General features: G+C 46.1%; 1 protein-coding gene across 1 annotated transcript in view; it reads left to right on the top strand.

The window, feature by feature from the left end:
* Window positions 1-21,070, top strand: part of LOC144146604 (testis-specific serine/threonine-protein kinase 6-like) — a 62,876-nt gene extending 41,806 nt beyond the window's left edge. The window contains exons 6-10 of the mRNA XM_077678541.1: window positions 7,584-7,714; window positions 8,287-8,408; window positions 12,501-12,580; window positions 15,460-15,570; window positions 20,847-21,070. Of these exons, the coding sequence (XP_077534667.1) occupies window positions 7,584-7,714; window positions 8,287-8,408; window positions 12,501-12,580; window positions 15,460-15,570; window positions 20,847-20,861 (459 nt within the window). The 3' untranslated portion in view covers window positions 20,862-21,070. The remainder of the gene's footprint in view (window positions 1-7,583; window positions 7,715-8,286; window positions 8,409-12,500; window positions 12,581-15,459; window positions 15,571-20,846) is intronic.
* Window positions 21,071-26,510: the final 5,440 nt, after the last annotated feature.

The following is a 26,510-nucleotide window of genomic DNA, read 5'->3' as shown; positions in this document are numbered from 1 at the left end:
ACTTTCACAGCTGCGTGCTAACGTGCTCCGGATACCTGGATTTCCTAATCTCTCCTCCTGTCCCATTTACCATGCCTAAATTGATAAGCGCACTATAAATATGTGATAAGACATCCCGTGGTGCTGGCAGAATCAGCTATCAGCTAGCAGAATCAGAAACGTACACAGTGACACCCTACATGCAATACTCTCTCTGTTTAACAAAATATGGCAAACAGGGCATTTTCCAAGAAGTTGGATAGAGGCTATCGTTGTAATAGTTCTAAAAGAAGGAAGATATTTCTGTATCACTTCTATAGTTACAGACCAATCGCCTTGATGAGCTGTTTATGTAAGCTGCTCGAAAGAATTATAAATCAGCGATGTTTTTACTTTCTAGAGTTTATTGGTCTTTTAGACAAAAATCAGACAGGTTATAGGTCTGGAAGATAAAGTAGGGATAGTCTGGTTGTTTTGGAATTCTATGTGAACGACGCCTTTGTCTACAAACAACACTGCTTTTCTGTGTTCTTTGACATGGACAAGGCGTATGATAGAATATGGCGATACGGTATATTGCTACATTTACAGTTATTTGGTTTTACTAGCAGTATGTTCAATGCTTTTAAAGGAGCCATGAAGACAAAAAACAAGTTTGGTTCATTCAAAAAATTGCCTCGTTAGAATCACACTTACCCCACTTTTAACGTAAACTTCGCTCAAATAAGCTGTATAATTGGGAAAAAAAGGAACGGCCATGGGAACCACTCGCTGATTTTCCGCAACAGAACCTATGAATATATGATGTCATACCAGCCAGCTCTGCGATTGCAAACGCAAATTAGGCAGAGCTCATAAGCTTGCCGAGCGGGCTATTTGCGTTTAAATTATGGCCACATTCTTCTTAAAGTAGTAAGAATGGTGGGACCTACAGTGGAAGTTACGAAAGCAGACTTAAACATAGAAGTACCGATGCGTACTACTGTTGGTACTGCGCGAACTATGCTTCGTTTAGCTGCACAGGATTGCGGGGCGTTGGAGTAGTTTTAGACGACACTTTCCGATTGACGCGAGTAACGGTGTACAGTGAAACCTCGATATATCGAACAGTGCGGTGCCCGAGAAATAGTTCGATATAACCAGAATTCGATATATAAAATCACTTAAAAAACGCGTCATAAACTGGTACAAATCAATAAATGAACGAATTGTGCAGTAAATACTCAATTGGTGCTTGAAAGTATTTATTCTTTTGGCTTAAAGTAGTGCATCAGGGTAGCCTGGCGTGCTATACACGACTTCCTCAACGTAGTCCAAACGTTCCACAAGTGACAGGCGGGTGGCTTCTGTAGCGCTGCAGTAGCGGTGCAGTAGGGCCAAAACCGCTGAAGCCTCGGTCGAAGTCGGGAGCGGGGCACTATCAGCGCTTGCGGGTACAACCTCGACAGCGTCTTCGTTTGTGCGCTCAGTAGTAACCTCCGCTAGGATCGCCACATCCGTCAACTCCGCCGTCGTTCCGTTGCTGTCGTCGCCGCCAACAAAGTCGTCAATGCACATGCTTCGTGGCTCAGTACCAACAAAGCGCTCCAGCTGGGCTCAGGTTTCTTCAAGCCCGCATTCTTCTTTTGCACCGATCAATTCTGCTTCGGTGAAACCGATGCGCATGAGTCCGGAACGCCCATCGCGCCACCGCTATCCTCGAGGGTACTGCGGGATAGCTCGCCGCCTGTCAACACAGTGCGAGCGGTCTGGGCAGTCTGGGGTGGCGGAGTTCGATATACGCATTTCATCTCCGTCCCAGTTTGAAATAAAAAATTAAAAATGCATGTGGTTTTCCGCGTCATATAGAAAGTGTTCGATATAGGCAATAATTCGATATACCTGTGTTCGATATATCGAGGTTTGACTGTATGACGTGAACATATTTCTCGAGCGAGCACTCTGTTTCAAGAAACGATTATTTCCTCCCTGAACAAAAACAAGCCAGATTCAAATACGGTCAAACACAAACAAGAGGAAGATAACGGCTTGCCGCGGTATGGTGCGCCATCTAGGTTCACTAACGGTAAACAAGGCTTTCCAATCGGCTGCAGAGCGGTCGTTCCCGGTAATGTCATTGCAGACCACAAAAACGCACGATTTACCCAGAAAATCGGAATTTTTACGTAAATTGATTAATTTCTCGCTGAATAAAACCTCGTTTGCACCTGAACAAGCGCTGCAGACACTATAAAACACGAAATAGTTCGAATAAAACAAACTTGTATTTTGTCCTCGTGGCCCCTTTAAGGACTATCTGTCGTATCGCACATTTTGTGTTCTTATAGATAATGTGCTGTCTGGAACCTTTGCTCAAGAAATGGTCCTACCCCAGGGGGGAATGCTGAGCTGTGCACTTTTTCTTGTTAAAATAAGTTCGCTAATAAATGTTCTACCCCTAACTGTCTCATACTCCGCTTACGTTGACGACATTCAAGGTAGTTTTAAGTCCTGTAATTTATCTATATATGAAGCTCAAATGCAATAGGTGTCAACAGGCTGGTTACGCATGGGGTGAGCAGAACGGGTTTACCATAGTGCTGATAAAATTGCTGTTGTGGGATTTTCTCGGTGGCGTCGTCTCCATCCCCTTCCCTGTATTATGCACAAGGTTAGCCCCCATGCCAGTAAAAATGAACAGAAGTTTCTGGGTATTTTGATTATGATGATGATGCTTGGATTTGTAGGGCGCAAGGCCGACTTAGGGCAAACAGCGCCAAGGGATAGTCCATCTGAGTGACAAGAATAATAAAACCATTACAGTACATGTAAACATAAAGTTACAGTATAAGTAAACATAAAATAAAACACAAATCGATGAAGATGAGTGGTGTAAAGGGCCACGTTGTCATGATGCATTATAAGAAATGAGATGTAAAAATTTGACATAAGTGAAACTCAAATACGAGTTTGATTGCAAACATGGGCTCGTTTACTAAAAAGTATGACGAGTGTAGCGGGATGTGCTGTCTGTATAGTTGCGGGAAGTGTTTGCGTCCTGTTGTGTCAAGTGCTTTGCATTAGATGAGCATGTGGATTACGGATAGGCCCTCTGCACACCCGCCGCACATGTGTCTTGGCGATCCAGTGAGCAGGTTCGAGTGTGTTACATGTGTGTGACCTATCCGTAACCTTGGTAAGATCACTAAGGTCACCTCGTTTGTGTGTGGTGTGAGTCAGTTGTGCATAGTCCCAAGTGTGGCTTTATTACATGTAGTTTGTCGTCTCTCTGGTCACTCCAATGGTTTTGCCATGTTTTACGTAGTTGTTGTTTAGTGCGTGGCTTGAGGTCGGTGTAGGGTACTGTTGTTACCTGCACTGTGTTGGTGAGTGCAGCAGCTGCAGCCATTTCATCTGCTATTTTGTTTCCCGAGATCCCTGAGTAGCCTGGCACCCAACAGTCACCTCAATGCTTGAGCCATATGCTAACATAATAGTCCTAAGAACAAGACTGCTGATGTAATCTTTGGACTTTCTTTAGGGATGACGACGCCTGAACAACGCTTAGTGGATCAGTGTAAATGATAGATTTTGGAATATGAGATGCGACAATGTGATTCAGAGCAATAATTCCATATGCCTCTACTGTGAAAATGCTGCACTTTCAATTCATGGTCTCAGCAACACTAAAGTTTTGTCCGTGCACGGCACATCACACGGCCTAGGCAGTTTTGAAGGCGTCCTTGTAAAATTTTGTGCACTCGTATTTCTCCTGAAGTGAGAACAAGTGCTGCAGCATCGCATTTCTTGGTACACTATTTTTGTCGAGGTGGTCGAAAGACGAGTCACACGGCACGGTACGAAGGTGCCATGGTTGTAGAAAATCATTGCAAGATGATTTGAGCGTGTTTAAAAAGGAGACATCAAGTAGAGCCGCCTCCTTTCCCACTCTTTGTGAGAATGGGTGGGCGATTTAAAAACAGCTGTGATGTAGATGTATCCACAAAACACGGTTAAAATGATGGTTATCGATTGATGAGATTTTACAAGCGTATAAAAGATCAACAGAAGCTCGCTGGTACTCCAGGCACCATTTATCGCAGTCCACATACAAGCTTTGGACAGGGCTTCTACGGAAAGCACCACACGAAAGGCGGAGCCCAAACTTCAGCACTGGGGCTAGCATTTTTACCTGTTTTCGTGGCCGTCCCGTAGACAACACTTCCGTAATACAAACAAGACCCTACGAAGTGGTATAAAGGCGGAGCAGGAGTTTATCTGCACCGTATGATTGGTGAGATAGGACTTTCAGAATATTCGTTGTTTTTAGGCATTTTTGTTTGAGTTGTTTTATGTGATATATGAATATGAGTTTTTCGTCCATCACAATAGCCAAAAACTTGTGTTCCTTTTTAACGAAAATTGGATCACCATTGACATTTATTCCAGGGTCTGGCCTTATTTCGTGTCTCTTTGAGAATACGACACAGGTACTTTTCTCAGGACTAAGTTTGAAACCATTTTCTCCTGCCCAGCGAGAAAGTTTCTTTGCCCCAAACTGGACTTGGCGTTCACATATGGATATGTTACAAAATTTAAGAGATATTGTACATCATTCACATAAAACAGGAGATCGGTTGGGGCTATACTTTCCGAAGCGAATTCATCTTCATGATAAACAGCTTGCAGCTCAAAACTAAGGCTTGAGGCACGCCATTTTCTTGAATGTGAGCTCTTGACAGTGTCGACCCGACTCTGACACGAAATGTTCGTTTGGACAAGTAGCTATCAAGAGTGTTCAACATGTTATCTGTTACACCATAGAATTTTAGGTTTGCAAGAATTCCGTAACGCCATGCCGTAACGCCATGCTTTTTTGATGTCAAAAAATACGGACATGCTGTATTGTTTGTGTATGAAGGCATCTTTAATGTAAAATTACATTGGAATAAGTTGAATATTTGTAGATCGCCCTACCCGGAAGCCTGCCTGGCAGCTCGAGAAGACCATTGTATTCAAGAAAGTACTTGAGCCTCCAGTCAATCATCTTCTCGAAAAGCTTGCACAGGCAGCTTATCAGGGCAATGGGTTGTAGCTTGCGAGAGAAGTGTCCTTTCCTTCTTTCAGAAAAACCACAACTATGGCCTCCCTCCAAGGACTTTGTAGGTGCCCAGATACCTATATTTGGTTGTATAGGTGTTGGAGTGTCTCAAGGGTGTGTGCATGTAGGTGTGAAATCATAATGTATGTAATGTTGTATGCACGCTGGAGGGGAAGGCTTACAAGTGGCAAGAACAATTTTCAGCTCATTAAGTGTAAATTCAGAGTTGTATGCAGACTTTGACTTGTTCTTGTCACGTACAAGCTTCTTTTCTGCAAATGTTTTGTGTTGCATGAAAGTGTTTTTGTAGTGTGTAAAACTACACTCGTCTTGGAAGTGTTGTGCGAGTGTGTTAGACTTGTCTTCCAGTGTGTCCCCTGTCGTGCTATCTAGGGGCGCGCTTTGTGTGCGCTGTCCTTTGAGTTTACACGTGCGTGTCTGTACCTTGTGGGTGTCGGTATGAGTTTCTGGGTATTTTACTTGACCACAAACTCACAAATATACCGCACAATAAATTACTAACAATGAAATGCTCTGAAACGATGAACATTTTAAAGGTATACTATCATGTCACAGGGAAGGACACAAAGTGTCTCCTTGCACTTCTAAAGAGCCTAGTAGGGTCAAGGATTGGCGAAAGATGTGTCGTATACCAGTCTGCAACCAAAACTGCACTACAAATGTAGCACCCACTATAGAACCTGGGGCTTTGCTCGGCCACAGGTGCATTTCAAACGAGCCCCATTCCATCCTTTCACGTCGAACGCAATCAGTGTTGTTTAGAATACCATCGCAGTTACACAGCTCTGATGTATGCTGAAAAGAGTACATCTATGAAAGTACACCCTTTGACCGCCATTATTAGAAATACCACTAACAATCAACTTTTTGAAAGTCGACCAATCATAGCGCCTTTTTCTATGGCAGTCTAACTTCCTCTTCCTGATGTTTACTGCTCATCTATTCATGAGTTCGTTGCTCCGTGGGACATGTACTTCGGAGGCATACAAAACAAAAAGTGCCTAACTTTGTTATTACGCAGCACTTTCTGTCAATCAGAAACAACTCAGTTCTATACACAGGCTTGCTGAGTGTTGTTACAAAGCGTTTATCTCTAAAGGCTAGTATAATCCCAACATTTAATGGTGTTGTAAGAGCTCTGTGCTCGGCTTATAATCTCAAGCTTGCTGTCACAGTGTACTGGGTTCTGTACCACTGTGGCATTGTTAGAAATGAGGCCACTGACCGAAGTGCTGCAGCTGCTGCCCTTCGTGACAGCTTAGACACTAAGGTGGTTCCATATCAAGACCTAAAACCTTGTGTAAGCAGGAAGCTGCGAGGCCACTGGCAACAACAGTGGGAGAAAGAAAGAAGTATTAACCTAAAATTGAAAATCCTCGTAGTGAGAAACACGCGAGATCCACAGAAGTGGCCTCACGCAGACTTAGAATTGCCTGCAGACACATAACGCATTTATACCTGTTGATTGACACAAGCCACATTGTCATCGATGTGTGTGTGGGGGGGGAACTATCTGTACTTCATGTCTATTAAAGACAGGATGTGCAACATCGAAAGGAAACTTTTAATGTCAAGTTTTTAGCTGCCTTGCAGATGTCGACTTTTTTAAACATATCGCACTGTCAATAACCTCACCTGTGTTCATGATCACTTGCAAAACAATGGCGGAACCTGAGGCTCTACACTTTAGGTGCCTGTACTCACTATGTTGTAAAATGGCCCTATACACTGACTCTTTTAGCATAGTCACTATGTTTTACTTACTATGGCCATATACACCGATTTTTTTGGTAAATTTTTAAACTAGTGCCTTTATTACAACCCTTTGTAATTTAATTCATCATTTCCATTGCCCTGTATGCCTTTCTCATTCTTGCGCCACTAAACCTAAAGTCACCACTGTGGTACGAAACAAAATTTTCTTAGTAAAGCTTCCCATAGTAACAGCACAAACAACTATTCAGGTTCTCTATACAAGGACACAGAAGTAAAATACAAATAATGCTGCTCAGTGCAAGCATTATTCTTTTTTCTTCAACTTTTCAAGTTCTCATTTTTTATTTCGCGACCGCTATATTTCTAGTTGCATTGAGCAATAAATGGCGCATTAAAAATTACCTGAAGGTGTGAGCTTGTGACGCTGGACTATACAACTGTTAAGCGCAGCAAAAAACACCCAGAGCACTGATTTGCGGAGGTTAAGAGTGATTAATCATAAAGCGCCAAGGTGTCCATACTAATTTTACAGTACCATGCATCATTATGCTTGTGATTTGCACCACAACAGACTCAGGTGAAGTTAACAGTTGATTGCTTGAATTTATTGGGTAGTGAATGACAGGGTGAAATATAGAAGTTGTGCAGTGTACACCCTCATTGAAAGGTCTGGAGCACCATCATAGCGAATGTTCTCATGGGTTGCGAATTTATTTAATGTACAGGTGGTTAACGGGTGATAAGATTGATTGAAGGAAAAAGTAAGACTCATACGCCTCTTACGCAGGCACTGAAGCTGAGCTCCCAGCTTAAGAACCTGATTCGTGGCATGTTGGAGCCCGTGGTCTCACTACGGGGATCCATGGCGCGCGTCGTACGGCACCCTTGGATCACGAGATATCCCAGCCCATTCAAGGAGTAAGAAACACTGCTCTCCTGCTGTTAGATCGCGCTCACTCGAAAAACACGGAACTCGTAATCGTCTCTTCGCGCGACGCGAATATTTAGCAACGCAGGAACAATACTAAGTGGTTATGGCGCATAATCGCCCTCTCCAAAACATGAATATAAAGCATGGCTTAAAAAAAACGGAAGTTTTTATTAGCTGCGGTTTATTACTGTGACACGACAAAAATTCCGCTCTCCGACCGAATTCTTATATGATTTCTTTTTTCTGAAAAACGAACTCTCGCAGAAAGCGACTGTACGAACCTAAGCACGCCCAAAAGTGTTGAATTAAGGAGACCCCAGCGCAGCTCTCAAGACTAATAAAAAGTACCTTTGTAGGAAAAAGTTTTGCATTATTACGAAACAGGGAGCCTGTTTTGAATCCACCAAAATTAAATGCCTGGTATCTGTCGCAATGTATTCACTGTGGTTGTTTGTAGAAACATGCAGGCTCTTCTTTTCTAATGCAGTTTAGTTCAAAGGTTCGCAGGTTTCAGATGACACGGCTACAGACTTTCACACGTTGACGCCACCGCTCGCAGGATAAATCGCAAGGTGTACGCATACGAGGCCTCGCTGCGGAGGCAGCGCTTAGAGTCGCAGTCCATGACGCCAGCAAGGTACTTGGACACCTTGCCACAGTCAGCAAGCGGCGCAGCGTCGGGTGAGTTTTACGGACGATGGCTGCACGAAGTCTATATTGAAGCTCTAGACACGCGAAATTGACTGTGAGAAGATAGATTTAATCGCCCCATCTCACTGTGCAGTAGCACGAATTCTGCCAATACGTCAAGCCTCCCAATCCAGGTCAAAATATGCGTGAATAGTCAATTTACTTGCTACAACAGGCGCATAATTATTCGCGGGAATTAAGCATGTACTTTATATCCGCACAATTTGATGTCTACGAGGCGCAGCGAGGCCCGCCCTGTGCCATGACGCGATGCGGCTAGCGCCACACGGAATGCCCTTTGAAGTTGACTGAGAGGGGCCGTTTACCGAAGGCTCTTGGCAAAGAGCGAAGAATTACTGCATCATGCTGGTATCGAGGAATCCAGAGGAATAAATTACCTACTGCGGTGTCATGGTGGCTTGGGCAACGAGCTGCTGAGGCCGAGGCCGCCGGTTAAATCCCCACTGCGCTGATCTTTTTGTGATGCAGGCGAAAAAAAAGCAGCCATAATCCGAGATCTTGGACCACACTAAAGAATTCGAACGTGTTTATGCAATTCCCGGGCCGTCAATCACAGCGCGACTAGAGCCAAGGTGTAGCTATGGCGCGTAAAAACCGCATTTTTGTTCCAAAGTTTAGGAACGGCATTCAATGCCGCACTGTGGTGATTGGCAATAATTACGGCGGGGTTACTCGTGTAACGTGAAGCTTCACTGCCGGTCACGCGCCGTATACATGAAGTAAAACCCAACAGCCCTTGTGTGTGGTCAGATCCAATAACGCAAAGGGGAATTCAGATCATACTTTTTAGGGCGCAGCTCTTTGGCGCCCATCCCTGGGCTGAGCCGCGTTGTCGGCGTAACCGAGTGAACGATGGCAAGACCGACGAGTGAAAGAAAAAGCGAACAATAAAAGAAAGCAAAGGAGGAGAGTGCCGCCAAATTTGGAAAGGAGGGCGGTTCGCCGTGGCGTCGCGAGCCAGCGCTCTCCGAAAATGTGCGATGGGGAAAGTGGGGGGTGCGCGGGGGCAGTTTGCTGTTTCCGCACAAAGCGCTCGAAAACGCGACGTTAGGCGAAAACGTGATGGGGGCGTGCGCGTGACTATGGTGTGCGCTCGGTTAAGACGCAGTTCGCGGTCCCTTTCTGAGACGCATTTCGCGCTGCCGATGCTAAGGGTCACCATCGCTGCCGTCGACGGAACCCACGAGGGAGTGCTGCCTCAGCGCACTGCTGCTGCGGCCAAATATCGCATCATTAGGGGGTATCGGAATCTCCAGTCAATGTTTTGTTGCCACCTTTATGATCAACCTATCGTTCCCAAAACCACTGTCCTAACACTGTAGCGTTCCGTCTGTATTGCCGCTGCTTAGAGCACAGATGTTCCCATCAAAAACGAGTTGCCTACGCCGAAACGTGAAGCTACTTGATACTCTTCCCAAATGGCAGCTTTTCAGAGCCACTCATTACTACTATGTGAACACTGGTTCAATTTGGGTTTTAAAATGCTAACTTGAGTCGTAGCTACACACTCCTAAAAGTGTTAATATGCCCTGTTGTTTCAGTAGTGCTGATGGCTGAAGTGAAACAGCAGCCGCTTGATATTGTCATACTAGGCTTCGCGTTTGGTGTCCCAGTAGACGCTGCACCTTGCGAATATACGTTGTTGCCAGAACCAAGCATGCATTTTTGTTTGTCCTGAGCCCAATGACTCGGGTTCAATCCCGGCCGCGGTGGTTGCTTTTCTGATTTAGGCGAAAAACGAAAACGCCTGTTTGTCGAGATTTCGGAACACGTTAAATGTACTGAGGTGGCCAAAAGTATCCGTACTCCTCCAATATGGAGCGACACATAGCCCAGGGGTAGCTTCGGCACGTCAAACCCGACAACCAATCAATCGATGTTTGTTTATTTGATGCACTCCAATCGTTTGTCTCACTCGTCTCTGAGACATAAGACGAGGTCTAGCTACGCGCATGATACACTTATGTGCTGCAAGCTTATGCGACTGTACTCTTACGAGAGGATTATAAAAAACATTTAATGAACAGCAACGGCGTTGTGTGAATAAAGGTTTGACATGTTATAAAATTATTCGTATTTCAAAATTCTTTTCTCGATTCAGAACGGTATTTCATTGTGCAGCCCTTTGTCACGTAATGTCTGAGCTCTCACTTGCTGCTACCTATATTCAAAAAAGCTCCTGGCAAGATGTCGCGCTGGACCAAGACGTTCAAAGAGCAGGTCTTGCTGATTGACAATCCTGAATGTAATAATGATAATAATCAATCAATCAATCAATCAATCAATCAATCAATCAATCAATCAATGTTTATTATAGTGCCCAGGAGCAGCGGAGGCCTTCGTGCTGGAGCACTCAGAGGGGAAAATGCAGCACTGTAGTACATCAACAATTTGTTAATAAACACTCAGTGAGCAAAAAAAAAAAGAAAGAAAGACCTACAAAAACGGCAAAGAAGATTAGAAATAAAATAGTGCAATCCAACCGACTTTACACAATCAAGTCGTGCTGGCGCACAGACAAGGTATAAGACAGCAATGAAATGCATCAACAGCTGGCAAAAGAACAGTGAGTGAGCAAAAAATAAGAAGAAACTACAACTTCAAAGAAGAATAAAAATACCATAGTGTAATTTTAGGCAACATTACACAATCAATAGAAACTGTAATGTCTGGTCAATTGCAAAGAGACATCTAACAATAAGCGTAACTATACGGAAGGGTGAGTGAAAAGAAGAAAGTTTTTACAAGATTCGGGAAGCGTACATTTTCAGTTTCAAATGGACGCATGAAGTGAATATGGCAACTTTTAATGATCAAAACGGCAGAAAAAGAAAAATTCTACGATAATTACAGTCGCAGTATCAGCACAATACACGAATAACCACGAACAAGAACAAGCTCGGTGAAGTAATAATAGTAATAATAATAATAATAACAAGTCCTGATTTCGACCTGGTGAATACAATACGAAAAAAGGTCCCCAGGTAAACACTGTAGCAGAACCTTTTGCAGTAATTGCGAAAAACTGATAAAATAGAGTCTTGTGCGTACCATGACAAAGTTAGAAAATATGAAAAACGTCTAACAAATACTATATGCTTGTCTGACAACTATTTTTAAACAAGGAATAGGAAAATATACAACGGAACAGAGTTCTAGGTTATCACAGTGAAAAGAGCACCCTGGAATTCGCCAGGTAAAAACGTGAGCGTGTTTCCCGTGTGGAAGCAAAATTTCCGTTGTTCTACGCAGGTATTTGATAGGTGTTTTAAGTGCGAATGCACTTTATAAGCGACCCCAAACCATCCACCGCCGGCGGCGGCGGCGTTTGCAGTGCTCCTCTATATTTAAAAAAGAAACAGCATCCGGCGCCAGGTTTCGATCCGAGGACTTTGCGGCCGCAGCGCGACGCTCTACCGACCAAGCCACGGACGCGACGCTGATATCAGTATTAGTGACGCGCCTTATATCTTTAACGCATTCAAACTACGTCGTCAGCGGCGTGCGTTGGCGACTCAGCGGCGTTATAGCGGCTTGATAACTGCGTGGTGTACACGTGATACTACAAACCCGATGGAAGAGATGGAAGAGAAGGCGGCGAGGCGGTGGGCTGCGGGGGCCGAGCGCAAGCGCCGCTAGCGGGCCGACAACCGTGCATTCGCACTTTCACATTCTCCCCCTCGGGGAAATGCGGGGGAATTTTTTAGTCTCATTTATGAATGCATACATCGCTTCTTTAACTTGCGCAAAAATGTCAATTTACCCCCACTGCACAAACTTCCGCCAAAATTTGCGTGCAAGATAAGCGCGGGGAATTTGTTTTATGGCTGGTGGAGCACAAAAAGGAACGAGCACATGCCCCTTTTGCTTGGTGAAACAAGGCAGGATGGTTACACTAACTTTTTCTCGCGAGCACAACCCATATATACGATCGCGCTGTTTCTCAGCGCAGGTTCGCGCAAAGCCCCCATACTATTTTCACGTGACGCTGCGTTGTACGGAAGGCATTTCCGCGCGCCCTTTACGTTGCGGTATGAACGTATGTTTGCTGGTGATTCGCAGCACCTGCACTGCAAGACGATTCTGCGATGCCATCCCCTGCTGGCGGAAGGTCCAACCAAGAGTACCATGCCACAAGACCGGTAGGTGCACCAAGAAGTGGTGGCGTTCGGAGTAGCAAGTGAATATTGTCACGAAGCCAAAGACGACCCCTGTCCTGCGTGTTCCTTGCTTATTTACGCGCGGTCCCGTTTACTAATTTTGGGGAAAGTCCAAGGAACACAAATTTTAATCTGCGTTTTTGTTTTGTTGACTGATCTTTTTATGGCAACAAATTTTGACTAAAAAAAGTGGATGCGGCATCCCGGCCCTGCGAACGAGCAAATCTGGTTCAACACCCCTACGCCTGCTGATGGGTTATGACACACTTAGTGACATTCGCTCTGCGTTCGCTGAAATGACCATGTCGGTACCGCTACAACATACTGCCAAACTTGTATATTCATCTTAACCTTTTGAGCAAGGATGTAGATGTCCTGCGTTGCTTGGCGCTTGCGCCGAGCTATGTGTAAGTGCGTTTCATCAATTGTGGCAGCACGCGGCCGCTGGTCGTATCGCTGTTTCCTCTGCCTTTGCCGGTCGTCGCATTCAGCTTGATCTTCTGGAGGCCTAACTTAAGGCGGGGAGCCCATAGCAGTGCACGCACCTCTGTGGCAGCGCACAAAAAACGTCGATGGAAGAGCTAAACCTCCTCGCGTCCTTTGTTTCCACTGTTTGCGATGCGTACCGTAGGTCGCAAAGAAGAAAACATTGGCCGTGTATCTGCTCACTCCACTTCAATTGTCGTGTAAAGACGTTAGTATTCTGCCGTCCGAAACACCTAAATACCCCTCTTTCATTTACTACCCACCTCACGCTCTTCATCTCCCTTTTTGCTTCTCCCATGGTAAACAAGTGGAGGTTTGCTCAAGTCAATTCTATTCTACCGCTGCTAATGATGATGATGCTTAGTGGCTTCCCCTTTGTAGTGGGGTGACGTTGCACAGCGGCCTTAGTCACAACGCCACTGTACAATCACCTCGCCAAAAAAATACAAACAAAATAAATAAAAATAATGTCAAAATTGTCAGATAATGTCAGATAATGTCAAAATGTGAAATAATGTCAGAATGTCAGATAATGTCAAAATAACGTCAGATGGCGCGCGGGCCACTGTTCGCGCGCCACCTACCGGAAACTTTTGTTACTGCTAGACTTCTTGGAATGCCGCCCCGAGCGCTTTTGGTATTTGTGGGTCAAAATATTTATTTTAACTCGGATTTTTTATATGCCGCAAAAATCAACCCCCATTGATTTTTAACTAACGAACACTGCAAATTTCACTAATGTATTCACGCTTTGCCTCGTATCCGCCCAAGGTTTTCCTTCTGCTTAATAATCTTGGCAGTTATGATTATTCCAGCAAGAGTTGGTAGTTTGAGAATGCTTTGCCAGTATAACGTCTCGATCAATCCTTTTTTTCAGTTTAGGCGGGCGGCTGAATCGAGGAACAGAGAGAGAGACAGACAGAAATTTTTGCTTTGAGGTAGCCCACAGAAAATACCCTCTTTCAAAATAAACAAACAAACACCTGCACCATAACTGTGCCTTTACGAGAGAGCACCCACTACACGAGTATTGTCGACCGCCTGGGCGTCTATAATCTACGCTGTAAACCATAAATGTCCAAAAAGGTGTAACTTTCTATGGAAGCTTCTGGCTATAGGAAGCCATCGCGTGTTATCCATGTCTACTACTACTTCGCAGGAGATATCAATAAAATAACATAATATGTATGTTTTAATTATTGCTAAAGTAATACATTAATACTTATTCCGCTCACGCTTGGAAATAGTTCGTGGAATCCTCCTCCAGCTTCACGTACTAATCTGACCAATTCTGAGACGCTACTAACTGGACATTAGCCGCACGCGGCTTGGCAGAAATGTTCTAAATGCCGCAGCAATGCTCATGCAACAGATCACTTACAATATTGCGAGTGGAACACTGAAAACTTAGGCTGGACGTTATTCGTGCAGCTGCTTTAAAAACCGCGCTCTGGAGGAATAGGTGCTTTGGGTGCGGAACGCTTCACGACATAATTAGCCCGCTAAAATTTGAAACTTTGACATAAAATCTCAATCCCGAAATAGCAAACGCTTCAGGCATGTGGGTTCTTTGTATGCACAGAAAGCCAGTTCCCACATAAGTGACAACCGCCAAGGCAGCGACGTTGAAGCGCACAGATAGCTATTGATGTTTTAGGTGGCAAAGCTTCTGCATGGTCAGAGTGGTGAACATTGCTTGCGGCCATATCAGTGGCTGGTTTCAAGATTCAGCCTAGTTTGGAGCGAAAATCCCAGGTGTCCAGACCTATAAAATGACCTCACACGTTCCCTATGGTGTGAAGCCTATCAATAGAGGTTCTGCTAAAAATTGGAGCCTCTGTGCAAGAGAGAATTTTTCTGAACTTCTGTGGAAGCACATGCACAATGCAGCTTAAAATAAATTATAGGAAAATCTAAAGCCTCAAATTATTTGGGAGTGGTGCCATGCACATTTGTTGGAGGCGTTGGAGCGAGCCTGGTTTGGCATTTAGCGGGTGCAAATGGACCTTGCGTGTTCTTTTCAACGCAACAGGTCGGACTCCACAATTATTCCTGCTCGACGAGCCTTCCGCTAAACACATCTGCTAGCAGGCGCTATTGTGCGGGTATACAACACTGTTCCCCGCTCAGATCACGCACACAGGCTTCAGAGTACACGCGCTGATTTCTCGTGGTAGGAACGTACAGTGATTTGACAATATAATTCATTGATCGATTTGTTGCCCGACTGATTGGTTGCCCGACTAACGCAACTAACTGAACTTGTTGAGTTGATTATCCGTTTTACAAGGCATCATCAGCAGGGTTACACGCTGACAAGTAACTTTGTTTTGCTTGACAGCGCACTATTGCATATGTTTATGTGCTGTTGGCAGGCTTCCGGCTTTCAAGATGCAGAGATGAGTGAGAGCGACTTGCGCGAACCAGTCCGCCAAGGTGCAAATGAAGATATTGCTATCAAAGAGGATGAAGCGCCCCGTTCGCAGGTAACAAACTGCGTATGAACTTGATTCCATATCCTTTTCATAGAATTTTTGTCTCCCGTTTAACCTTCAATAACCTTGTTTACGGAATTAATAAGAAACCAGGCGCTGACGTTGCGAGTTGTTTATTTCATACTTTGACTATAGTGAGCGCCGATCGTGCTGAACCAATGTTTTGTGCTGCGATATTCACCGCGGGAAGATTAAACAGTAAAAATGAATTGCTATTTGCATTGATCGCATAAATGAAGCTGGTATTGGTCTTTGTCTACCTGCATTACTGCGTTAATTTGCTTTTTAAACTACGCCGGGTGTAGAGATTGTGGGGGTAGTGGGAAGTAGTAAAAAGATGTAGAGTGGATATCTCGAGTTAGAACAGTGGAGCAGTACGTCAACCAAATACATAACATTATGGCAAGAATAAATTTTATGGTCTTTACGTTATCTGTTACAGAAATAAGGTGAAAATAAGCCACGACTTTTCCATCCCTAATTTTCCCGTTTTGGGTTGTGGAAGAAAGATAATACAGTGTGCTAGGAAATATTATAAGATAATTCATTTATAACATTTTTGAGCCTCATTCTGTACGAGGAGACCCATATCTGACCACAGTAATATTGATAACAGAAGATGCATTCAATTTTACAACCTCCTTCAAGACCAGTTCAGGTAATTGCAGAAGAAAAATATTTCTTTATTGGGAGTTTGTTACACATGTACCGTAGTTAAACTGGAGGACTTTTCTACCACTTTGAGGTGCTGAGCAGTGCTGGGAAGTGATAATTGCTTGATATTGCGCGAGTTGGTCAATATTCAGTGGAAAATTTATATTTACCTCAAAGACCTGCCTTCTTAATGTTTGTTGTTACGTTCGAGATGAAACTTCCTAATGCACGTACAATTACAGCTTGTTTATCGTACACTACAAATAAAAGTACCACGAAATGGCTATAGGATGGAAAAAACACGCAAACAGTGATTAAAACCGGCTTCATCAGCTTCTAGGCAACAACAAAGTACACTATGGAGAACAAAATTATGAAGACATAATAAAGAAGACGCGGACAAGAAAGACAAAATAAAACAATGACGCTTCGGTCCCACTACCGGAGCCTTCTTCACGGTGCAAGCTAAGAAAGAAATCAAAGATTTTAAGTAGCCTTAAAGGGGCTATGCAGCAAAACACAAGTTTGATTCATTGGAAAGACTGCCTCGTAAGAACATAATGAAACCATTTTTAACGCAAACTTTGCTGAAATAGGCTGTATAATTATGAAAAAAGGGAATGGCCATACGACACAATAGCTCATTTTCCACACTAAAACATATGACGTCATAGGCCCAGCCATGCGATTGCCGGCGGCCGGCACAAGCAAACGCAACCTAGGGCTTATGAGCTTGCAGAACGAGATATGTCACCTTAAATGTAATGCATATTCATTTTATGGCAGCTATAACGGTGGGGTAAACAAAAGTTACGAACGTACAAGTAAACATACATGTACCGATGGATACTGCTGTTGGCACTGAACGCACAGTGCTTATTTTAGCTGTACAGCAGTTCGCCACCTTGGAGTTGTCTCACCACACTGTCCGATTGGCGTAAGCGACGTTGTCTTACGTGACACTGTTTGTCGCACATACCCCATGTTTCACGAAACGGTTACTTTCTACCGTAGCAAAAACAAGCCAGGTGCAAATACGGTCAAAAACAAAGCAAGGGCGGAGAACGACCCGCGGCACAGTATGGTGGCGCTATCTAGGAGGACTGACGGTAAGCAACGCTCTGAAATCCGCTGCAGAGCCTAATGGAGCACTTGAATTTCGTTTCAAAACCCGTATTTGTGAGTTCATGGCAGACGTCACGAAAACATGATTTGACGGGAGAATCAAAATTTTACTTTATATTGATTATTCTCTCAGTGAATAAGACATCGTTTGCTGCCGGACAAGCGCTTGGGCACTATAAAACACGCAATCATTCGAACCAACCAGCTTGTATTTTGTCTGCATGGCCCCTTGAAGCACGTGACCTAAACACTTTGCGTAGGCGAGGGGAAGATTGCCGTCTGTGTTGTTCAGAGTGCTTTTCGTCATCTGTATCATTATGGATTCCAAATACCGTAGAAAGGTGAATTCCTCGGTGGCCACACGTGCCTTGCCCTTGTACTAGAGTGCGAAGACAAGCTAGTTGGTTCATACACATGGCAAAAACAAAACAGCGCAAACAAACTGAACGGAAGGCAAGAAAAAGACGAACACGGGCGCTGACTAACAACTAAATAAATTTTATTGCGCGGGCAATATAAGAAAAGGCAGAAAAAACACAAAAAGAAGATACAATTAACATCGTAGAAATGATGACTCTTTGGGCAGCAAGTCGACTGACGGTTTGCTGACGCAAAGCGCCGGCTCGCTCGTGCATCGAAGAAGCTTCAAAATCTCGCATGACATTGCTCAAACAAGGGTTCGGACGAGGGCTCGTTCACGCATGAAGCAACATGTGTGACGGGGTTGTTGCCTGTAGCCGATTTGATTGCATTAGCGTGCTCGCGAAAGCGATCATTCACACATAGTCCCGTTTGTGCTATATACGAGCCCCCGCAGGACAAAGGCACCTCGTACACTGCCCTGGTCTTGCACTCCATGAAACTCCAGTCTTTTTGTGTTCTTTCTGGATTTTGTTATATTGCCTGCGCGCAATAAAATTTATTCAGCTAGTGAGCGCCCCTGTTTGTGTCTTTCTTGTATTCCGTTCAGTTCCGTTGCGCTGTTTTTTTTTTGTCATGACTTGCCCACGTCTATCTCATGATTAGACGATTGTGCATTTTCCGCGAAGGAATGAGCGGTCACTTTTTCCCTTCTTTACGTCATTACAATGTTATTTTAACTGTCTTTGAAAATTTCCGCATTCCACTATGTATACTCTATCGCGGTTTCGGCATGACACTTGATACACAACACCGGGAAATCGTTCTTTTTGTAAACTGCTTAGACTGTCACAAGAGCGTTCTCTAGCTTCTCGGTAGGAACGTGGGCAACGCACACGTGATACGTGCGCAGAAGACGGGTCTAAGTCTCACTTACTTCAGGCACGTACGCTATGCTGCTTCGTTTTGAACATCTTTGCGAGGCTGCCGAAGAGCAACCCAACTTCTGTTCCATCGAAGTCGCAAAGGAATCCGGGTAACCGCTCGGAGACAGGTTCCAACGTATACGTTGGTCATCAGCTGAATGGTCAGCAGCCGTGGAGCAGTTATTGCGGGCATGTTACATCAGAGAAGACACCACAGAGCTCTTGTGTGCTGCAGGGTGCATCGAAGATTAAGTACCTCCCCGTGTGCGTGCGTTTTCTAAATATAAGAAGAGATAGTGTTGTACCATCACACTTCAGCAAGGCTCCCTTTCGGTGGGCTGAAACGCCATTGTTTTATATTCTCTTGTGGTCGGCGTCGTCTTTGGTATGTCTTCTACAATAATTCCCGACCAGACGGGCGTCCGTCGAAGCCTACATTTCAGAGAAAAATGAAGCGTATACAGGTGAGTGTGGAGGAACAGACGCGAAAAAGTGGCAACAGAATACTAATAACCGCCCACAAAATAATGGTTCAAACATTACCACAGACTTGTAAATATTAATCAGATTTTTTGGATTATCTTGCTGTGTCAGTTTTCAACATTTTGTGAATTTTGTTAATCAGATTGTTCCCTACGACAAAAGCTCGTGTACTGCGCTTGCGAAATTATTTAAAGCGATTTATCTAGATATGTAACGTCTTTCGTGTCAGCCTATTGTTACACTTACAACTGCTCATCAGTTACTTACAAGGTGAGCGTACTGCCGCGCTCTATATAGGCGGCAATGCTAGCTTACATTTCTTCTGAAAAATTGTTTATATACTGCCACAACGTACGCCTTACCAGTAATCTCTCCCACATGTCCCATGGCCAATGCAGCCATATCTTGTAGATAACTTATTGTAAGCGGTTAGTGTTACGTTAGCTGAAATTCTATGTTTCTTTTTACGCTTCCGACTGAACAATATCAAGGTTTCAAGGTTTTCAGCTTACTCCACTTGTTAAAAGTTAGAATTTTATATTTTTTCTCATCTTGCATTAGCAACACTGCGGCTTCAGTTGCAGTCATGGTGCGCTCACATACTTGCAGATTAACAAGGAAGATTAGTCTGCAAGCTCCAGGAATAACCATCGCGTTAGAAAGCTGCCCTCCGACAAGCACGCACCAGGTTTCATGTTTTTCTCCCACGTGACCGACATTGCTCTACACATGCACATTAGAAGCAGCCTGATTTCAAGCAACCTGCAACACCCTACGCTCCAACAAGGCAGCTGAGGTAGTAACAATGGATTTCGGGCACTATGTACTGTAAATTATCATTTCTCCCAAAGAATTTTCACAGTCAGGAAGCCATTCACACATACTAAACCTCACATTAGGTGCATACCCTAAACAGGTCTGTGAGGTCATCGACCGACCTACGTTAAACAAACCAATTGAGATCACCTGCATACAAGAACTTATGGTTTCTGCTGCTTTAGGAATGTTGAACTTTCTGTTTTGCTCCATACATTTCCAGTACAATTACCCGGGAACGATTACCCTTGCAGCCGACCATTCAAAAATAGTTCCGTGGACATCATTTGGTGTCTGCCACGTATGCAAACCCTTTTTTTGACGAGATACTTGCTTTATGCACATAAAGTTCCACTCGGTAGTGCAATGATCGCCTGGAGAAATAGATGACAGATTTTCACAGTATAAGCAAAGCTTCAAGTTAAACGAATTATCAGGAGGCATTACACCCATACTAAATGTACGCATACCAAAAATGCCTAATATGCCATAAAGTAAAAACAGCAACATTTGCGAGAGTGGGATGGTATTTTCTCTGCAGAAGGGACGTGAGGGATGGTACAACTTTAATCTCAAAATCTAGTATAGTGTGGTACCCTACCAATATATTTGGCTGCACAAATGATAATCCTTACGGGAATTGCAGATGATTGCCATCGTCTAACACTATCGAGAAACGACTTGAAGTTATTTTCAGCTAAATAATAAAAGCCTCATCTTAACGTTTGTTCTTTTTTCTGATTGAAGGTAGACGCTTAATGCTCTCTTGCAGTGCATTCCAGTGCATTACCAACATATATTTTTAGGTTTTACTCAAAACGTTTTGTTAGAGTTCTTTGCTGTAGCAATAAGCCTTGCGGTTCTCACCCCTTAAGCCAAATGTCCGCCATTTTGTTCACACAGAAAGCTAAGGCCTAACGCAAGGTTGCCGATGACGTCGCCAGCTGACACTCAAGATCGAGGTGAAGCAGCGCCAACTCAGAACGGGGTTATCCGAAGACGTCATATCAAAACCAAGACGGCGTCCGACTGCTGAGGCTACATTTTGACTGCAAAGACCGCTGCTTTGAGGCCCTCCAACTAAAGAAGATTTTTAACCCTAGGGACACGCTCTTACTGGAATCCGATTCCCGTGCTTTAGAGTATTGAGCTGCTTTTTTAATACTGATATGGCAAAGAACTGAATGCGCAAATGAAATAAATGTGTATACCGCAGTTCAGTCTCTGTTATACGATACTGCAGGGATCACAACTTCGGTAAGCAGTACACGTCAGACAGATTTGTTGAACCCACATTATTCCCACCACTAAAACGTCATCAGCAATTGCTTTTGTTAGCGCACGTGTACGAAAATATAACATGATAAAGGTGCACTTACAAAGAAGCAGGCAGTACACGTGACCTAAACCACGTGAAGTGGCATTGATACTGTTCAGAGTGATTGTGATGGCGGCTCACAATCCTTCGTAGATTGTGTGAGAAGGGTCGGAATTGCCAGAGTAGGGATATTGATTTTGATCTCATTGTTGCCAGCATTTGATCTAAGTATGTACCCTTGCCAATTACTAAATAAGCGTCGTTATAGCACTTCTCTTCTTCCGACTTTGAGTTATTCGCTCCTACTATTTCAACACGCTCATTTAGGGTTTTCTTGTAAAAATTACACACATATTGTGTGTACCTGTTGCTACGTGGCAGCAGGACAGAGATGAGACGAACCATGGTAGATGAGGAAGGCGAACAATCTATTTACACTATTTACAAGCGGCGAAGACAAAGCGCCGCAGGCTGCACACCAGTCACCCTTTCGTCGTCTTCGCCCCCGTTGTGGATGGTGTGCTATGACCCCATGGTGCATTGTCCGCTGTGTCCCATGACAATATATATATATTGTAAGGGATATAGTTGACCCTCCGGTAGTAGACCGAACGTTGTTTATTGGCCGGAGCAGAAGCAAGGCGAGCGCAGGTACAAGCGTACCGACGATGGCCGAACACACGCGCGAAGCACCTTCAGCCGTACTTCTTCTTCCACCGCTACCAGCGTGCGCGCATACCGTCGTGCATAGATTGGCCACGATCGCATGGCACTCTTTCTTGATGTGGCGCATACCCGGATACGCTGATGGCGTTAAGAGCTGCTCGTTATCCTTGCTACAATCGCCCCCGGTGAAAAGGAGCCATCCTGGCGACTTAGGGTGAGGACGACACCAGGGGGTCGTAGTAGGGCTTCAGTCGTTGAACGTGGACTGTTTCACGCCCCCGGCGGCGAAGATCAGAGGAGAGGGTGACTGGTTCCACAATGTAGTTCACGGGCGAAGTGCGGGCGATGACTTTGTAAGGGCCATGATATTTGGCGACAAGTTTAGAGGAGAGACCCGGTGTCGGGCAGGGCACCCAAAGCCAGACATGTGAGCCGGGTTCAAATGTCGGAGGGGTGGTGAAATCGTCACGGCGATGCTTCTGGCGCTGTTGGTCTGCAGTTGTAAAGGAACGGGCGAGTTGGCGACACTCTTCGGCTTGCTGCGCTAGTTGCGAAACCGGTTTAAATTCTGTGGCGTCAGGGTTGTAAGGCAGAATGGTATCCAGTGTACAGGTCGGCTCGCGTCCATAAAGTAGGAAAAACGGAGAGAATCCTGTCGTTGTCTGCGTAGCCGTGTTGTATGCATACGTAATGAACGGAAGTACGAGGTCCCAATTGGAGTGATCTGACGACACGTACATTGATAGCATATCTCCCAGGGTGCGGTTGAAGCGCTCTGTGAGCCCATTGGTTTGCGGGTGGTACGAGGAGCTCGTGCGGTGAACAACGTAACATTCGGCGAGTAGAGCTTTCACAACGTCCGATAGGAAAACGCGGCCACGATCACTCAGAAGTTCCCGAGGCGCTCCGTGACGAAGTACAAAGTGACGCAAAAGAAAACTGGCGACGTCACGAGCCGTGGATGCCGGCAAGGCAGCTGTTTCGGCGTACCTTGTGAGGTGGTCGACCGCTACAATTATCCACCGGTTACCGGCAGCCGTTAAAGGCAGGGGCCCGTACAGATCGATTCCAACGCGATCAAAGGGTTTCGAGGGGCACGGTAGTGGTTGCAACGGGGCTGTAGAGCGAATAGGCGGTGATTTGCGACGCTGACACTCCGGACATGAGCGCACGTACTTCCGCACGTAGGTATACATGCCCCTCCAATAGTAACGTAGGCGTAGTCGCTCGTACGTTTTGAGGACGCCAGCGTGCGCGCAACTCGGGTCGGCATGAAAGGCGGAGCAGATGTCGGCACGCAGATGGCGTGGGATAACCAAAAGCCACTTCCGACCGTCCGAGTTGTAATTCCGACGATAAAGGAGCTCTTCACGCAGTTGGTAGTGAGAGGCTTGTCGCCGCAGTGCTCTGGGTGCGCCGGTAGCTGAAGGACCAGACAGGACGCCGATGATGGAAGCTATCCATGGGTCCTTACGCTGCTCGGCAGTCATGTTGGTGACACTGAGCGTCGACAAGCTACAGTCCGCTGTGGCAAGGTGAGACACGTCAGCCGGGATTGGAGAGCGGGAGAGTGCGTCAGCATCCGAATGCTTACGGCCGGAACGGTAAACCACGCGGATATCATATTCTTGCAGGCGAAGAGCCCACCGCCCAAGACGACCTGAAGGATCCTTCAGGGAGGCGAGCCAACAAAGCGCGTGGTGATCGGTCACCACATCAAATGGGCGGCCATACAAGTACGGGCGGAACTTCCCAAGCGCCCATATTATGGCCAAGCATTCCTTCTCTGTGACGGAGTAATTTGTTTCTGCTTTCGTCAGTGCCCGACTTGCGTACGCAACAACATACTCCTCACAGCCGGATTTCCGCTGAGCGAGCACGGCACCGAGGCCAATCCCACTCGCATCAGTGTGCACTTCCGTGGGGGCCGACGGGTCGAAATGCCGTAATATAGGCGGGGATGTCAACAAACGACGCAGTGTCGCAAACGCCTCGTCGCAGGATGGTTACCAAGCAGAAATGCCGCTGTCGTTACCGAGGAGCTTGGTAAGAGGCGAAATGATGGTCGCGAAGTTGCGAACAAACCATCGAAAATACGAACAGAGGCCAATGAAGCTCCGAAGCGCCTTCAGTGTGGTCGGCTTCGGGAACTCTGCAACGGCTCGAAGCTTTGTTGCGTCGGGGCTGATGCCGTCTTTGGAAACGACATGACCCAGGATGGTAAGCTTGCGTGCGGCGAAGCGGCATTTTTTGAGGTTTAGCTGCAGCCCAGCATTCGCAAGGCAAGTCAGGACTTGTTCTAGGCGAATCAGATGTGTCTCGAAATCGGGGGAGAAAACGACTACGTCGTCCAGGTAACAGAGGCACGTCTTCCACTTGAGGCCACGGAGGAGACTGTCCATCATTCTTTCGAACGTGGCGGGGGCGTTGCAAAGCCCAAACGGCATAACGTTAAATTCGTAAAGGCCGTCTGGGGTTACAAATGCCGTCTTTGCGCGATCAGCCTCGGCCATGGGAACTTGCCAGTACCCGGAGCGTAAGTCGAGTGACGAGAAAAATTCCGCTCCCTGCAGACAGTCCAGCGCATCGTCGATACGCGGAAGAGGGTACACGTCTTTTCTTGTGATGGTATTCAAGCGGCGATAATCAACGCAAAACCGAATAGAGCCGTCTTTCTTCTTAACCAGAACCACTGGTGAAGCCCACGGACTCTTCGAGGGGCGAATAACACCTCGTTGAAGCATATCTGTGACGTGGTCTTCAATGGTTCGCCGCTCTGTCGGAGACACACGATATGGGCGCTGTCGAAGTGGAGCATGTGATCCTGTGTCGACTGAGTGCGTAACAGTAGACGTGCGGCCCAGCGAGGTTTGCGTGGAATCAAAGGAAGAACGAAACTTCGAAAGCAATGAAGTAATACGTTCTCGCTGGGTTGCATCCAGATTGGCGTCGATGCTGTAGGCAAACGCATCGGATGGCAATAGCCCGGGCGAACATGGAGAAGCACTTAGCTCACTGATCTCAACATGAGAAAGATCACCTGGTACGTCAACAACTAGACGAGCATCTACAAGCTCCGCGAAGCCAAGTGTTTCTCCCTGTAGAAGAGCGCACGGGGTCGCTGACGGATTGGTCACCAACATAGTGGTGGCGCCATCACGCACAGCCAAAACGGCGGAAGGTAGTGGAAGGCATTTGCGGCGAAAGAAAATGACAGAAGGCATAAACAAAACAGTGGCGTCGGGGACAGAGGTACAGCACAGGGGCACGATGACGGAGGAGCTGGGCGGGACGTCGGTGTCTTCAGCGACGAGTAATTTTGTAGCGGCATTACAGGAACCGTCGAAAAGAACAGAAGAAAGCTCGACTTCAGCACGGGAACAATTAATGGTAGCGTTATTGTGGGCAAGAAAGTCCCACCCGAGGATGATGTCGTGAGAACAAGCTGGCAGCACGATGAATTCAATGGTGTAGGAATTGTTCTGGATGACGACACGAACTGTGCAAGCGGCTAGCGGCTTAATGGGCTGTGAACTGGCGGTGCGTAACGAGAGTCCTGAAAGGGGCGTCATGACTTTTCGAATAGAGCGGCAGAGGTCGGCGTGGATGACCGAAACAGCGGCTCCAGTGTCGATGAGAGCAATGGTAGGGACACCTTCCACAATTACGTCGATAACATTTTTAGGCGAGAAATGAGGACTTCTAGGATTCGATGGCGACGCAGTTCTTGCCTCCGGAACTGCGGCTTTTAGTTTTCCTCTTCGGCATTAGTAGGGCGGCGACGCATGGGAGACACCGAACGGCGACGTGGAGAAGCTGAACGGCGGCCAGCGAAAGTTGGACGGTCAGTCGGCTCAGGGGGCAAATTGTACGGCGCTGGTTGAGCGGCATACGGCGAAAAGTAAGGGGTGGCGTAAAAAGGCGCCTGGGGATAGCTGGCGACGGGCAGCAATATGCGGCGGCGACAGTAGCGAGCGACATGCCCTGGCGTGCCACATGCAAAACAAATCGGACGATTGTCCTGCGTGCGCCACGCACCCGTTAGCTGGGGACTGCTGGTCGTGCTGGTAATGAAGCTGGAGCACGGGGCGCTGATGGAAAGGAAGCGGCAGGTGGGCATACAACAGGTCGGCGAGAGAACGAAGCAGGCTGGTGCGATAGCCGTCCTGCTACCGAGGCGTAAGTCAGGGGCGCAGCTACGGGCAGGTTATGCTGAGCCGATGGGAGTGCCTCAGCGACCTCTTCCTTGATGACATTCTGAAGCGAAGGCGCCAGGGTGGAAGGCGGGTCTGAGATGTAGGGCAGGAGGGAGACTTGGCGGGCCACCTCTTCCCGAATGAAATCTTTGATTCGCGCAAACAGCGCAGGGTCCCCTTCATATACTGCCTCCACACTTGACACGGGCTGCTCCCGAGCACAAGCCTGCCTTGCGAGGGCTCGCTGCTTGCGCAGCTTGTCGAAACTCTGGCAAAGGCGGACGACGTCAACGACAGTTCGGGGGTCCTTGGATAGTAACATCTGGAAGGCGTCGTCATCGACTCCCTTTAAGATGTGTCGGACCTTCTCTGTTTCTGCCATGGAGG

The sequence above is a fragment of the Haemaphysalis longicornis genome, unplaced genomic scaffold (assembly GCF_048455015.1).
Source record: "Haemaphysalis longicornis isolate Haplotype H1 unplaced genomic scaffold, Haemaphysalis longicornis Haplotype H1 scaffold_7, whole genome shotgun sequence".
Classification (NCBI taxonomy): domain Eukaryota; kingdom Metazoa; phylum Arthropoda; class Arachnida; order Ixodida; family Ixodidae; genus Haemaphysalis; species Haemaphysalis longicornis.
This window is presented reverse-complemented; position numbering and strand designations above follow the sequence as displayed.